This window comes from Euprymna scolopes, chromosome 11 (assembly GCF_053919585.1).
Source record: "Euprymna scolopes isolate OS-2025 chromosome 11, ASM5391958v1, whole genome shotgun sequence".
Lineage (NCBI taxonomy): Eukaryota > Metazoa > Mollusca > Cephalopoda > Sepiida > Sepiolidae > Euprymna > Euprymna scolopes.
In genome coordinates, this window is record NC_136492.1 from 2,512,501 (window position 1) to 2,525,000 (window position 12,500).

Consider the following 12,500-nt stretch of genomic DNA (forward strand, 5'->3'; position numbering starts at 1 on the left):
TATTATAATCACGCACACACACACACATATATATATTTCTGTAGAAATATATTTTCTTATAATGTATATCAATTTTTATTTAAGAAGCTCAATGTAATTACAGAACAATATAGAGAATAAACGACAAAAAACTACATCCCAAAATTCATGATGTTGACCATCTTATTATTTATTCCTTTAATTCAGTTGACTTTTGCAATTCTTGACAGCATCTGATCTGAGTTTGATAAAATTCAAAATGGTGTAATGGAAGCATATTAAAGGTATTTGCAGCTTCTCTTCCAATTTTCGGATTTTAATCATATCAAATCACATTTCATCTCCTTTTGACGGATTGTTTGTTGCTATTTCTTCTGATGAGTTAAGGGCATAATAGATTCACTGATTGATATAAGAATTATATGATTGATTTTACACTATGAAACAGATACTGCCAAGAATTGTAAAAGTCAACTGAATTAAAGGAATAAACTATAAGATGGTCAACATCATGAATTTTGGAATATAGTTTTTTGTCATTTATTCTCTCTCTCTTTTTCTCTCTCTCTCTCTCTCTCTCTCTCTCTCTTTCTCTCTGTGTATATATATATATATATATATGGGGGGGGGGTGCTAAGGGTGTAGCAATGTGAGATGAATGCAGGGTGGGGCAGAGGGAAAGAATTGACAAGTTTTACATACCTGACAGCAAATTCTGCTTTACCAGGCTTCATGTTGCCGCCATAAAGAGCAACAGGGCAAAGTTTACCCCAACGACTCCTCTTCCACGGATACGCCGTCGACACTATCTTTTTTGTGCTGTAGGTTTTAAGCACTTCTTCTGGGTCCGTTTCTTCCACCATCTCTTCTTCCTCATCGTCGTGCAGTCGTTGTAGCACGGCAGCAGGAGACAAGCCCAAAAGTTGCAATTTCGTTATTATTTGCTACAAAATAGAATGAATAGTGACATCTTCTATATATATATATCTTCTTCTTCTATCTTCTATATATATAAAAGCCAAACGTCTGTGTGTATGTATGTATGTTTGTTTGTAACGCTAAAACTTTTGAAAGACGGAACCAAACTTGACAAATTTGGTATCATATCGAAGCCCCATCACCCAGATGACAAATATCGAAATTTCACGTCAAACGGACCACTAGAAGTTGGTCAACTGATCAGTTATCTTCGAGGGGGGCCCCCAAAAAACCTGTCATTATCTATATATATAAAAGACAAATGTTTGTTTTTAACGCTAAAACTTGAGATGAAAGATTCCTCTCCCCTAAGAATAAAACATATGTTCAATATCTGCTTTTGTTTTTTCATTGTTTATACGGTCCCGAGCAACGCCGGGTAGCCCTGCTAGTATATATATAAAGGACAAAATGTGTGTGTGTGTGTGTGTGTGTGTGTGTGTGTGTGTGTGTGTGTGTGTGTCTCACAAAAACTTTCGACCGAGGCAACGGATCCTCATGAGATCCATATTATTTTAAAGCTCGACTCTTCGGATGACAAATATCGAAAAATTGGCCAAAAACATTCATTCTTTTACCCTAAACTGGGCAGTTTTCCACAAGGAGGGGTCGTTTTTTTGCGTCGCCATTTTTGAAAGTCATCGTATCTGTTGGATTGACTTTGTTTAATTTCAACATTCCGAACTTCCGGTTGGCCTGTGGAGACATCGGCAAAGATGTCACATTTTTTTTTCTTTCCTCCTTCGTGTTACAGTTCAGCCTGCCTGCCTACTACCACTTTTTTTTCCTCTCTCTCTACCCAAACTGCCTACTGTTGTTTCGCCTCCCCCTCCCGCTACTACCAATTTATTTTTTTAACCCCGCCCCTTGGAGTTCCTTACTCGACCCAGGCAACACCAGGGAACCTCTCTATTATACCACTTTTTTAAAACACCTTTTAATCCCCCCCGGATTCCTTTCTACACCTCCACACACCCGGGCAACGCCGGGTACCCGTGCTAGTATTTGATACAAAAGAAAATATGAATTACAAGATGAAAATGGTTGTAGTTAGATTAATTTGGATTTCAAGAATCCAACAAAACATTGTGAATGTTGATGTACGAGGTTTCCAGACTTTTTCGTACAGTCACTTTTATTGATAATACATACATGAACCTCTAGTCCCCTTCGAAGTAATCTCCTCCAGCTGTAATGTACTTGTTGCACCACTCCAACAACTTCTGGAAATCCCCATGGAAATTTTCTTGTGTCAGTGTATTAATAATCTTAGTCACAGCCCCTTTCATTTCCTCAATTAATGTAGATTCCATGAACAGAGCTTCTTTCTTAGAACTGCACGCCTGTGGAACTCTGTTCTGCTTGCCTGTTTCCCTCCCGACTTCAACCTGGATGTCTTCAAGTCCAACACAAACAAATTCCTGATGAACGGCCCCCTTAAGTAATGACACTTTATCAATTCTCCAATACTATTGCTACACTATCCCTTTGATTACTGTACACACAATAACCCTTATCCCCGAGCGGCCATTGGGCCTTGATAAGTGGTGAACTCCATGTAAAAAAAAATAAATAAATAAAATAACGACAACCTCTATGGTTTTCCTTGGGCTTAGAGAATAACAAAAGTCACAGGGAGCAAGGTCTGGACTATAAGGAGGATGAGGAACTCTCTTGATGCCCGTCTTGGTCAAATAGTCTGTGACAAGGACTTGTGGACTGATGCATTTGCACAAATCTTCTGCATCTTCAGTTCTTATTGAATAATTATGTTTACAGTTCCCACACTGACATCAAACTGTGCACTTATTGTCTCTGTAGACACACGACGGTCCATATCCATGAAATTCTTTATTTGGCCAATCAACTCTGGTGTTCTGACTTCTTTACTCTTTCCACATCTCTCACCATCTTTCACAGACTCCTTGCCTTCCTTGAATCTCTCATGCCACTCAAAAATTGATACTTCATTCAAGATGATTCAAAAGCAGTCTGAAGAATTCAACAAGTTAATTTTTTTCAAGTTTAAAACAGAATTTTATTATATATCGTTCTTCTAAAATGTCTTCACATCCGGATTGCATTTTTGAAATTCACCAGCTGTGACAATCAGGCTTTAGTAGGGTGTATTCCAATCCCTGCTGTAGCTGTTCATTTAAAGTTGAAATCATAAAAATTGGTCAGTCATCTCATAAGATGTATAGCAATAACATACTGAATTTTCAACCTCGTATTATATTAAAGAGGATATATATATATATATATATATATATATATATATATATATATATATATATATATATATATATATAAAATGGGTTAAGAAATTCCAACGAAAGAAAGATGTATATTTAAATAAAGGGGTAGTCACCAACAATGTCGCATTTGAAAATAATTTCTGACGAGGACGCATCACAGAACGTCTGAAACGCGTACAAACGATTTCAATGACTTAAAAACATTATTACAATGATCCAAACATAATTCTCAATGAAAAACCAAGACACGGAATAATAAAATAATGTTAAAAAATACACATTGTTGGTGACTAACCCCTTATTTAAAAAAAAAAATATATATATATATATATATATATATATATATATATATATATATATATGTGGCTTCAAAGACTGACATTCCTACTATCACCGCTACTGTTGCTCAACGCCAGCTCAGATGGACTGGTCATGTTGTCCAAATGCCGGATCTCCGCCTCCCAAAACAGATTTTCTACTCTCAGCTTGTTGAGGGAAAGTGTGCCCAGGATGGCCAAAAGATGAGGTATAAGGACAACATCAAAGTAAATCTAAAGCGGTTTCACATGGACCTTGAGACATGGGAGGACGTGGCTGGGAGCAGGTTGGCATGGAGGAGCGCTGTCCACGAAGGTGCTGCGCTTTATAGTAGTGACCTAAATCAAGCTGCTGAGGATAAACGCAAGCACAGAAAGGACAGATTATCAACCAGACACACCCAACCTCACCCCACCACCACTACCTTTATCTGCCCAAATTGCACAAGACAAATTGGGTCTAGGATTGGGCTCTATGCTCACCTGAGGACCCACAGAAGCCACAACGGAGGACAGTCTTACTCGGACACGAGTGACCGCCGATGATGATGATGATGATGATGATATATATATCTCTATATACATATATATATATATATATATATATATATATATATATATATATATATGTGTGTGTGTGTGTGAAGTAATGTGATTGATAATTTAAAATTTAAAAATCAAATTATAATTGAATTAAAAATCCGTTTCATAAGAAGGAACAACAACAAAATCAATTATCTGTATGATCGTTTCGGAAAACAATGCATGTATATATTTGTAATGTGGTACTTAAAGCAAACTTATAATTTAAATTCAAATCTATATTTTACTCTATTTCTTTTCTATCTGTAACTCATATTAATTTTCTTATAAATTTTAAATCCAGAACTTTTATTTCAATTTTTTTCAGATACATCTGCCTTACTTTTAATGCTAGGTTTATTTATGGTGTCTTTTAAATTTAATAAAAACCCTTCAAAACTTGCTGACGAGGAGACCTTGCTTATTAAAAAACTATATGTAATTATTGTACGTAACTTGATGTCTACCACAATAAAAAGCATTGTTTTCCGAAACGATCGTACAGATAATTGATTTTGTTGTTGTTCCTTCTTATGAAACGGATTTTTAATTTAATTATAATTTGATTTTTAAATTTTAAATTATCAATCACATTACTTAATATTGAATTAGCTCTAGGATATTTACCTATCGAGCTTATTATATATCTAAATTACAACGAGCACTTTCTATTTCCTGTATTTTAATTAAACTAGTAATTTCACTGTTACATTGAAATACACTCAGCTCTTTAGACTATTGTTCTAATCTCCTTTAAATTATATATATATATATATATATATATATATAAGGAACTTTGTATGTGTGTCTGAGTTTGTTCGCTATAAACTCGAAAATGGCTGATTTTTATGACTTTTCACACAATGGTAGTTTATGTATCTGGCAGTGTTCTTAGGTCTGTTTTGCACTAGAGTGTCTTTAATAAATGTCCATACTCAATCATCGAAATAATATTTTAGGCGATTTTGACTAAAGTTAACACCTTACACAGCCTAACATCACAAGTGCATCTGAGAAGTTTTATTACCATACAAACCAAAAGGCTCGCCATATAGAATCAACAATAGTTTCTTTGATATGACAGGAGCACGTTCGAAAATAATGTTTCTGTGTAAAGCACAACTGCACCATGATCCTTGTATTTTTCATTTTAAATTTAAATTCAAGCCATTATCACCGCACAACAGTAGATTTTTTTATATGACAGACACGCATTCGAAATGAATGTTTCTGTTTGGAGAATAACTGAAGCTTGACTTTTACATTTTTACATTTTAATTTAATCCATTATATATATAAAACAATAAATTTATAAAAGCAGCAATGGATTCTCTACAGTGCAATGTAAACTATAATGTATTGTGGAGAGGCATGTAATGCTTCCTCCCACTGCACCACAATAGGTCCCCAACTAGAGCAGGCAAGCAATCAATTTGATTGTAAAATGGACGATTTCACGGATTTTGATGACAATAACGTTCAATCCCCGGCAGCGCCGGGTTTTTTTGCTAGTATATATATGTTGTGTAGTGGGTCGGGGGTTTATATTGGAAGGATGACGGGTTCATATCGGGGACTCATAATACACGAATAACAATGGTGATGACAATTCTGATGGGAAAATATTTATAACAGTTCTTTGTACACATATTAGAGGAGGGGATATATAGTTAGGATGGAGGAGGCACATAATTTGTAAGGGGGTTGTACAAGAGTTCGTTATAAGATGATGATAAAAACACATTTACCTTTTCTCTTGTAAGAAATGACCACATGAAACAACATAGTTGGTTTCTTTATTTCTCAACCGGACGATTGGTGATGTCAGGAATTCAAGCTTTTCGACTACATGGTCTACTCTTCTCCCTTCGCTTCTCTTGATCTCTCAATCTGACTCTCACTCATCAACTTCCTACCTTCGAACCCATATGTTCAATATATTGAGAAATTTCCTTTGTTTATGACGTCAGAAATGTACTGTCAAGTAACGTGACTATATCACGTTTTCTACACATGTCCGTCCAACACACTTTTGGCAAACAAAGAATCCTCAATTCTAATTCTAACCTATTTTTAAACAATATATTTTTAACTCGCATTGTCCATTCATTTAACTGACATATTTAATATCTAGATTTCTAAAAGAATGGACAATCGACTCTTTTTCCAGCATAAACAATATTTAATTATTTCTAACAGAATTCACAATGGACTTTATTTCTAACATTCCATTTTCCATTATCTTTTACACCTGCCTACAGGGTTCTTTTTGTTTTTTTTGTTTTTTTTACACAGTGATCACCACTTATCAAGGCCCGGAAGCCACTCAGGGATAAGGGTTATTGCAAGTACATTACGTTAGTGTGGAGATTTGCTGAAGTGTTTACTTAAGAGGGCGGTTCATTAGGAATTTGTTAACATTGGACTTGAAGACAACCAAGTTGTAGTCCGGAGGGAAGCAGGCAGACGGAACAGAGTTCCACAGGCGTGCAGTTCTAAGAAAGAAGCTTTGTTCATGGAATCCGCGTTTTGATTTAGGCACAGATATAGAGTGGGGGAAATTTTTCACAATGGATTCAGCTAGACGGGTGTTTTTCGTGAAAGATTGGCGAGGGGGGACCAGAGATTGGAGTTCAGACGAGCACCTGCCATGGAATCGATTCTAGTCTTATCCTAATATCATTTTCACTTATCTAGTATGTCTTCTTACTTACATGAGAAGGGGACAGTCCTTTCATCTAACACACACACACACACACACACACATATATATATAATACATATGAAATACGTTTTAAAGCCAAATTACAATGCAATATTATGAAAATAAATAAACATTTACTTGTTTAAAATAATTATTTTGCCGCTATACGCCATCTTCAGAAATTTGTACATCCCCCTCCCCCTCGCTATGATGTTAAATTGAAGAGAAAAAAAAATAGTCAGTAAAGCGTCCACTTGTTCTTGTCTGGGGTGTTATTATAAAATGCCGGAAGAATGTGTTTGGTGAGCGTGATATGAAAGTAAGGTTTGTGTTTTCTGTGATATAAGTGTTGATTGAATTTTAAAATAAAATATGCATGAAATACGTTTGAAAGCCAAATTACAACGCACTATTATGAAAATAAACAAATATTTACTTGTTTAAAATTAATATTTCGGCGTTACACGCCATCTTCAGAATTTTACAGATTTTTTTTATTTTTTCCTCGCCATGATATTAAATTGGAGAAAAAAAAAACAGTTAGTAACACGGAAAACACAACCCTGACTTTTACACGTATATATATATATACATATATATATATATATATATATATATATATATATATATATATATATATAGTAATGAATGAAACTAATAAATATTTTTAACAAAGTAAACCTATCAAGATAGTAAAAGCTCTACAAGGTGAAGAGGAGCAATTAATATATCAAATAAAAAAAATGAAAAATAAAAGTTAAGTTGAGCTTAATTATATCATCAGATCAATAGCGAAAGAATAAACGAGAAAAATACCAAACACCTTTTTAGACCCTTGCATTTCGAAGCTAAATACTTCTCATCAGAACAGGAGGAAAGTCAGCATTACACAAATATAAAGATATAAAAACTAAACCGTCTTGAAAACATTTAGATTAACAATGAAAAATATAAAAATATATATACAAATACAAAAGAACTATATGAGTATTAAATTTATACATCTATAAAAGTAAAAATGTGTGTGTGTGTGTACATTTCCCTACCAAACTACTCTGTCAAATTTCAATCTACAGACTCGAGATTTGACATAAGGGGTATTGAGATTTGGGAAAATGTTTTTAATCGGTTTACGGCCAGAAATCTGGCTGTCGAGGGTTCAAAGATCAACGATTTAATCTTTGAAGACTCTACAAAACTCCTCCGCCAATTTTGGGTATAAACACTTGAAATTTTAGATGTAAGTTACTTGGACATGGATCAAACTTTTTAATTTGATTTGAGCCTAAAACATTAAATGTTAAGGGGTCAAATTTTAAAGTTTAAAAAAAATTGATCTCTGCTGTCCCTATCAAATTACTCAGCTAATTTTGGGTCTAAACATTTTTTAATCAATTTTTGGACGAATATTTGGCTGCCAAGATGTCAAAGTTGAAGGAGTTGACCTTTGCAGACTGTAACAAACTCCTCCGCTAATTTTGGGTCTAAACACTTGAAATTTTAGATGTAGGTTACCTGGACATGAGTCAAACTTTTTAATATATATATATATATATATATATATATACTGTTCATAACTTTATGTGCATATATATATATATATATATATATATATATATATATATATATATATATATATATGTGCACATAAAGTTATGAACAGTATATAGGGCCCTAGCAAAGCCGGGCTGACCTGCTAGTATATAGTAAAGAAATAAAAGAAACTAAAAGAAAACTATACTAGCAGGCCGTCCAGCATTGCCCAGTTGTAAAATATGCTAAAATATGATATTTGGATTAATGCAGATTTCATATTTATTATTATATTAAATTGGATCCAATATATAGCAATGATTTAAAAAGTTTAAAAAAAAAAAAAATGCCTTGTGCACCACTACCAAGAATCAAAACCAAAACGTTTAACTTACGATTTACTTTTTCCTTTGACATTAATGCCTGAGCTATGAAGACATGTTTGCTGCAAGGCTAAAAAATAAAGCATGTACCAATAGCTATTACGTTATGCAAGCATATTCGTAATGTCCTCATTCGACCTCCATTTGGCAAATTTCAATTTTTAAATTTTCACACTTTTGTACCGATTTTCCCCGGCTAAAACTCAAATATAAAGATTTGCATGGGTTTGAATATCCTATATATTAAGTTTTATGTCTGTAGACCAAAAACTGACAGAAGAGTTTGATAGGCAACATCTTTTAAACCAATATATATACGCATACATAAATATATATATAGAAAGAGGTTTGTATTTACTATAAGCTTTTTACGCAAATATTATGTAAGTATAAATCATGTAGAATATCTGCATGAATATAATTACATGTAATCTATATATCTATAAAAGTGAAATTATCTATGTGTGTGTGTGTGTGTACATTACCCTACCAAATTACTCTGTCAATTTTCAGTCTACAGACTTGACATTTGACATAAAGGGATATTGAGATTTGGGAAAATCTTTTTAATCAGTTTTCGGCCAGAAATTTGGCTGTCAAGAGGCCAAAGTTCAATGATTTGACCTTTGAAAACTCTACCAAACTCCTCCGCCAATTTTGGGTTTAAACACTTGAAATTTTATACATAGGTTATGTATATATATATATTAAAAAGATTGACTCATCTCCAGGTAACTACATATAATATATAAATATAAGCAACTTGCCAGTCCATCGGATCGTTTGCCATCCTCTTTATCAAAGCCAATCAGATCAATGAAAGAGCAAAAATATCTAGGATCTGTCAGACATTATCGTTGAAATCGTGTCTATGGAATCTGCCGGCACTCCTTCTACATAAAAAGATGTCCATATGCGTCGACCGGCTGGCCACAACTGCATCTGTGGATGCTGCACACTTGCGAACCTGTATCTATCATAATCATCGTAAGTGAAAGTTACTACGCAGCATAATCATCATGTCCAGGGTTTCTTGATGATTCAGCTATTTTTATGGTGTAAGTTGAACTACCTATTTAGAGAATAAATGGATTAATCCTAACACGATAAATACAGTTGCACAGTAATTATTGATGGCAGTTATGGTCACAGAATCGGACGTATACTTTAACCTTTATGTAGGTTCTCTAACCTTTTTTTTTCCATACAGAACACAAAGATTGGCATTTATATAAGTAGAGGAGACTTTATTTGATAATCTTGTTCGATTGAAAACTTCAACTTTAATAATTTTTTTTTTTTTCTTACCTGAATTAAGATTTCAACCGGCTGGTTTGCATCGAGCTCGATCACACGATTGCGGTTGTGGTCCATCATGTACTCCTAATCAAAGAAAGGTATTTTTTTTTAAATACGAACCAAAAAGAAGTACAGTAGTGGTGGTGGTGGTGTTAGAGGTAGTAGTGATGGTTGTACTATTTTTGGAATGAGTATTCTGGTGTCATAGCTCAGTTGGTTAGAACATCAGTCTTGTAAACTAGAGGTCGATAGTCTGAATCCAGGTTAAGCATCTTTTGAATTTTTTAATAAATGTGTCAATAATTTATAATATTATAATTCTTGTAAGAAAATGAATATGCCGGCTCTATATCTCTGTTGGTTGGAGCGGTAGTTTTGTAAAGTGAAACTCAATTGTCTAAATTTCCCTGAGGCATGTTTAAAATTTTCTCATTTATTGGTAAAACATTTTTAATATTAAACTTCTTTAAACGAAATGAATACGCCGCTTCTGTACGTTTTTTTAATGACAAGAATAAAAAAGAATTACAGTAGTAGTCGTGGTCATGGTTGTGAAATATTGTCACATTTTTATTGTTTTGTTTTTTGATAACGTTATAAAGAATTAGTTGCAGCCACATTTTCTTTAAACAATATTTTTTTTAATAAAAAATGTAGTCGTAAAAAGTTATTTTTAACTCTTTGTTTTTAAAAACATGTTGTTGCATTTTCCTTTCTCATAATTTCTTGCCTTTTGCGTCTCCAATTCTTGTATAAAAAATATGAATGAATCTTTAAATAAAATGGAGTTATCTCCCTTAGACAAATTGTATAAAAGGGCCACCCTTTTTATATAAATCATTATAATTATACAGATTATGCAAAAAATCATTATAACTATACAGATTATGCAAAACATCATTATAATTATACAGATTATGCAAAAAATCATTATAATTATACAGATTATGCAAAACATCATTATAATTATACAGATTATGCAAAAAATCATTATAATTATACAGATTATGCAAAAAATCATTATAATTATACAGATTATGCAAAAAATCATAATAATTATACAGATTATGCAAAAAATCATTATAACTATACAGATTATGCAAAACATCATTATAATTATACAGATTATGCAAACAATCATTATAATTATACAGATTATGCAAAAAATCATTATAATTATACAGATTATGCAAAAAATCATTATAATTATACAGATTATGCAAAAAATCATTATAATTATACAGATTATGCAAAAAATCATTATAATTATACAGATTATGCAAAAAATCATTATAATTATACAGATTATGCAAAAAATCATTATAATTATACAGATTATGCAAAAAATCATTATAATTATACAGATTATGCAAAAAATCATTATAATTATACAGATTATGCAAAAAATCATTATAATTATACAGATTATGCAAAACATAATTATAATTATACAGATTATGCAAAACATCATTATAATTATACAGATTATGCAAAAAATCATTATAATTATACAGATTATGCAAAACATCATTATAATTATACAGATTATGCAAAAAATCATTATAATTATACAGATTATGCAAAAAATCATTATAATTATACAGATTATGCAAAAAAATCATTATAATTATACAGATGATGCAAAAAATCATTATAATTATACAGATTATGCAAAAAATCATTATAATTATACAGATTATGCAAAAAATCATTATAATTATACAGATTATGCAAAAAATCATTATAATTATACAGATTATGCAAAAAATCATTATAATTATACAGATTATGCAAAACATCATTATAATTATACAGATTATGCAAAACATCATTATAATTATACAGATTATGCAAAAAATCATTATAATTATACAGATTATGCAAAAAATCATTATAATTATACAGATTATGCAAAAAATCATTATAATTATACAGATTATGCAAAAAATCATTATAATTATACAGATTATGCAAAAAATCATTATAATTATACAGATTATGCAAAACATCATTATAATTATACAGATTATGCAAAAAATCATTATAATTATACAGATTATGCAAACAATCATTATAACTATACAGATTATGCAAAACATCATTATAATTATACAGATTATGCAAAAAATCATTATAATTATACAGATTATGCAAAAAATCATTATAATTATACAGATTATGCAAAAAATCATTATAATTATACAGATTATGCAAAAAATCATTATAATTATACAGATTATGCAAAAAATCATTATAATTATACAGATTATGCAAAAAATCATTATAATTATACAGATTATGCAAAAAATCATTATAATTATACAGATTATGCAAAAAATCATTATAATTATACAGATTATGCAAAACATCATTATAATTATACAGATTATGCAAAAAATCATTATAATTATACAGATTATGCAAAAAATCATTATAATTATACAGATTATGCAAAAAATCATTATAA

General features: G+C 31.6%; 1 protein-coding gene and 1 long non-coding RNA gene across 3 annotated transcripts in view; one reads left to right on the forward strand and one right to left on the reverse strand.

Moving 5' to 3' along the window:
* The window catches only part of LOC145287723 (adenylate kinase 9-like), a 307,372-nt gene that overhangs the window by 221,881 nt on the left and 72,991 nt on the right, over positions 1–12,500 (reverse strand). For both annotated transcript variants that reach the window (XM_080135474.1, XM_080135475.1), the window contains exons 8-9: positions 10,043–10,117; positions 682–923 (exon numbers count right to left, since the gene is read on the reverse strand). In XM_080135474.1, the coding sequence (XP_079991600.1) occupies positions 682–923; positions 10,043–10,117 (317 nt within the window). The remainder of the gene's footprint in view (positions 1–681; positions 924–10,042; positions 10,118–12,500) is intronic.
* LOC145287728 (uncharacterized) overlaps positions 1–12,500 on the forward strand; it is a 128,173-nt gene that overhangs the window by 36,154 nt on the left and 79,519 nt on the right. The window lies entirely within an intron of this gene.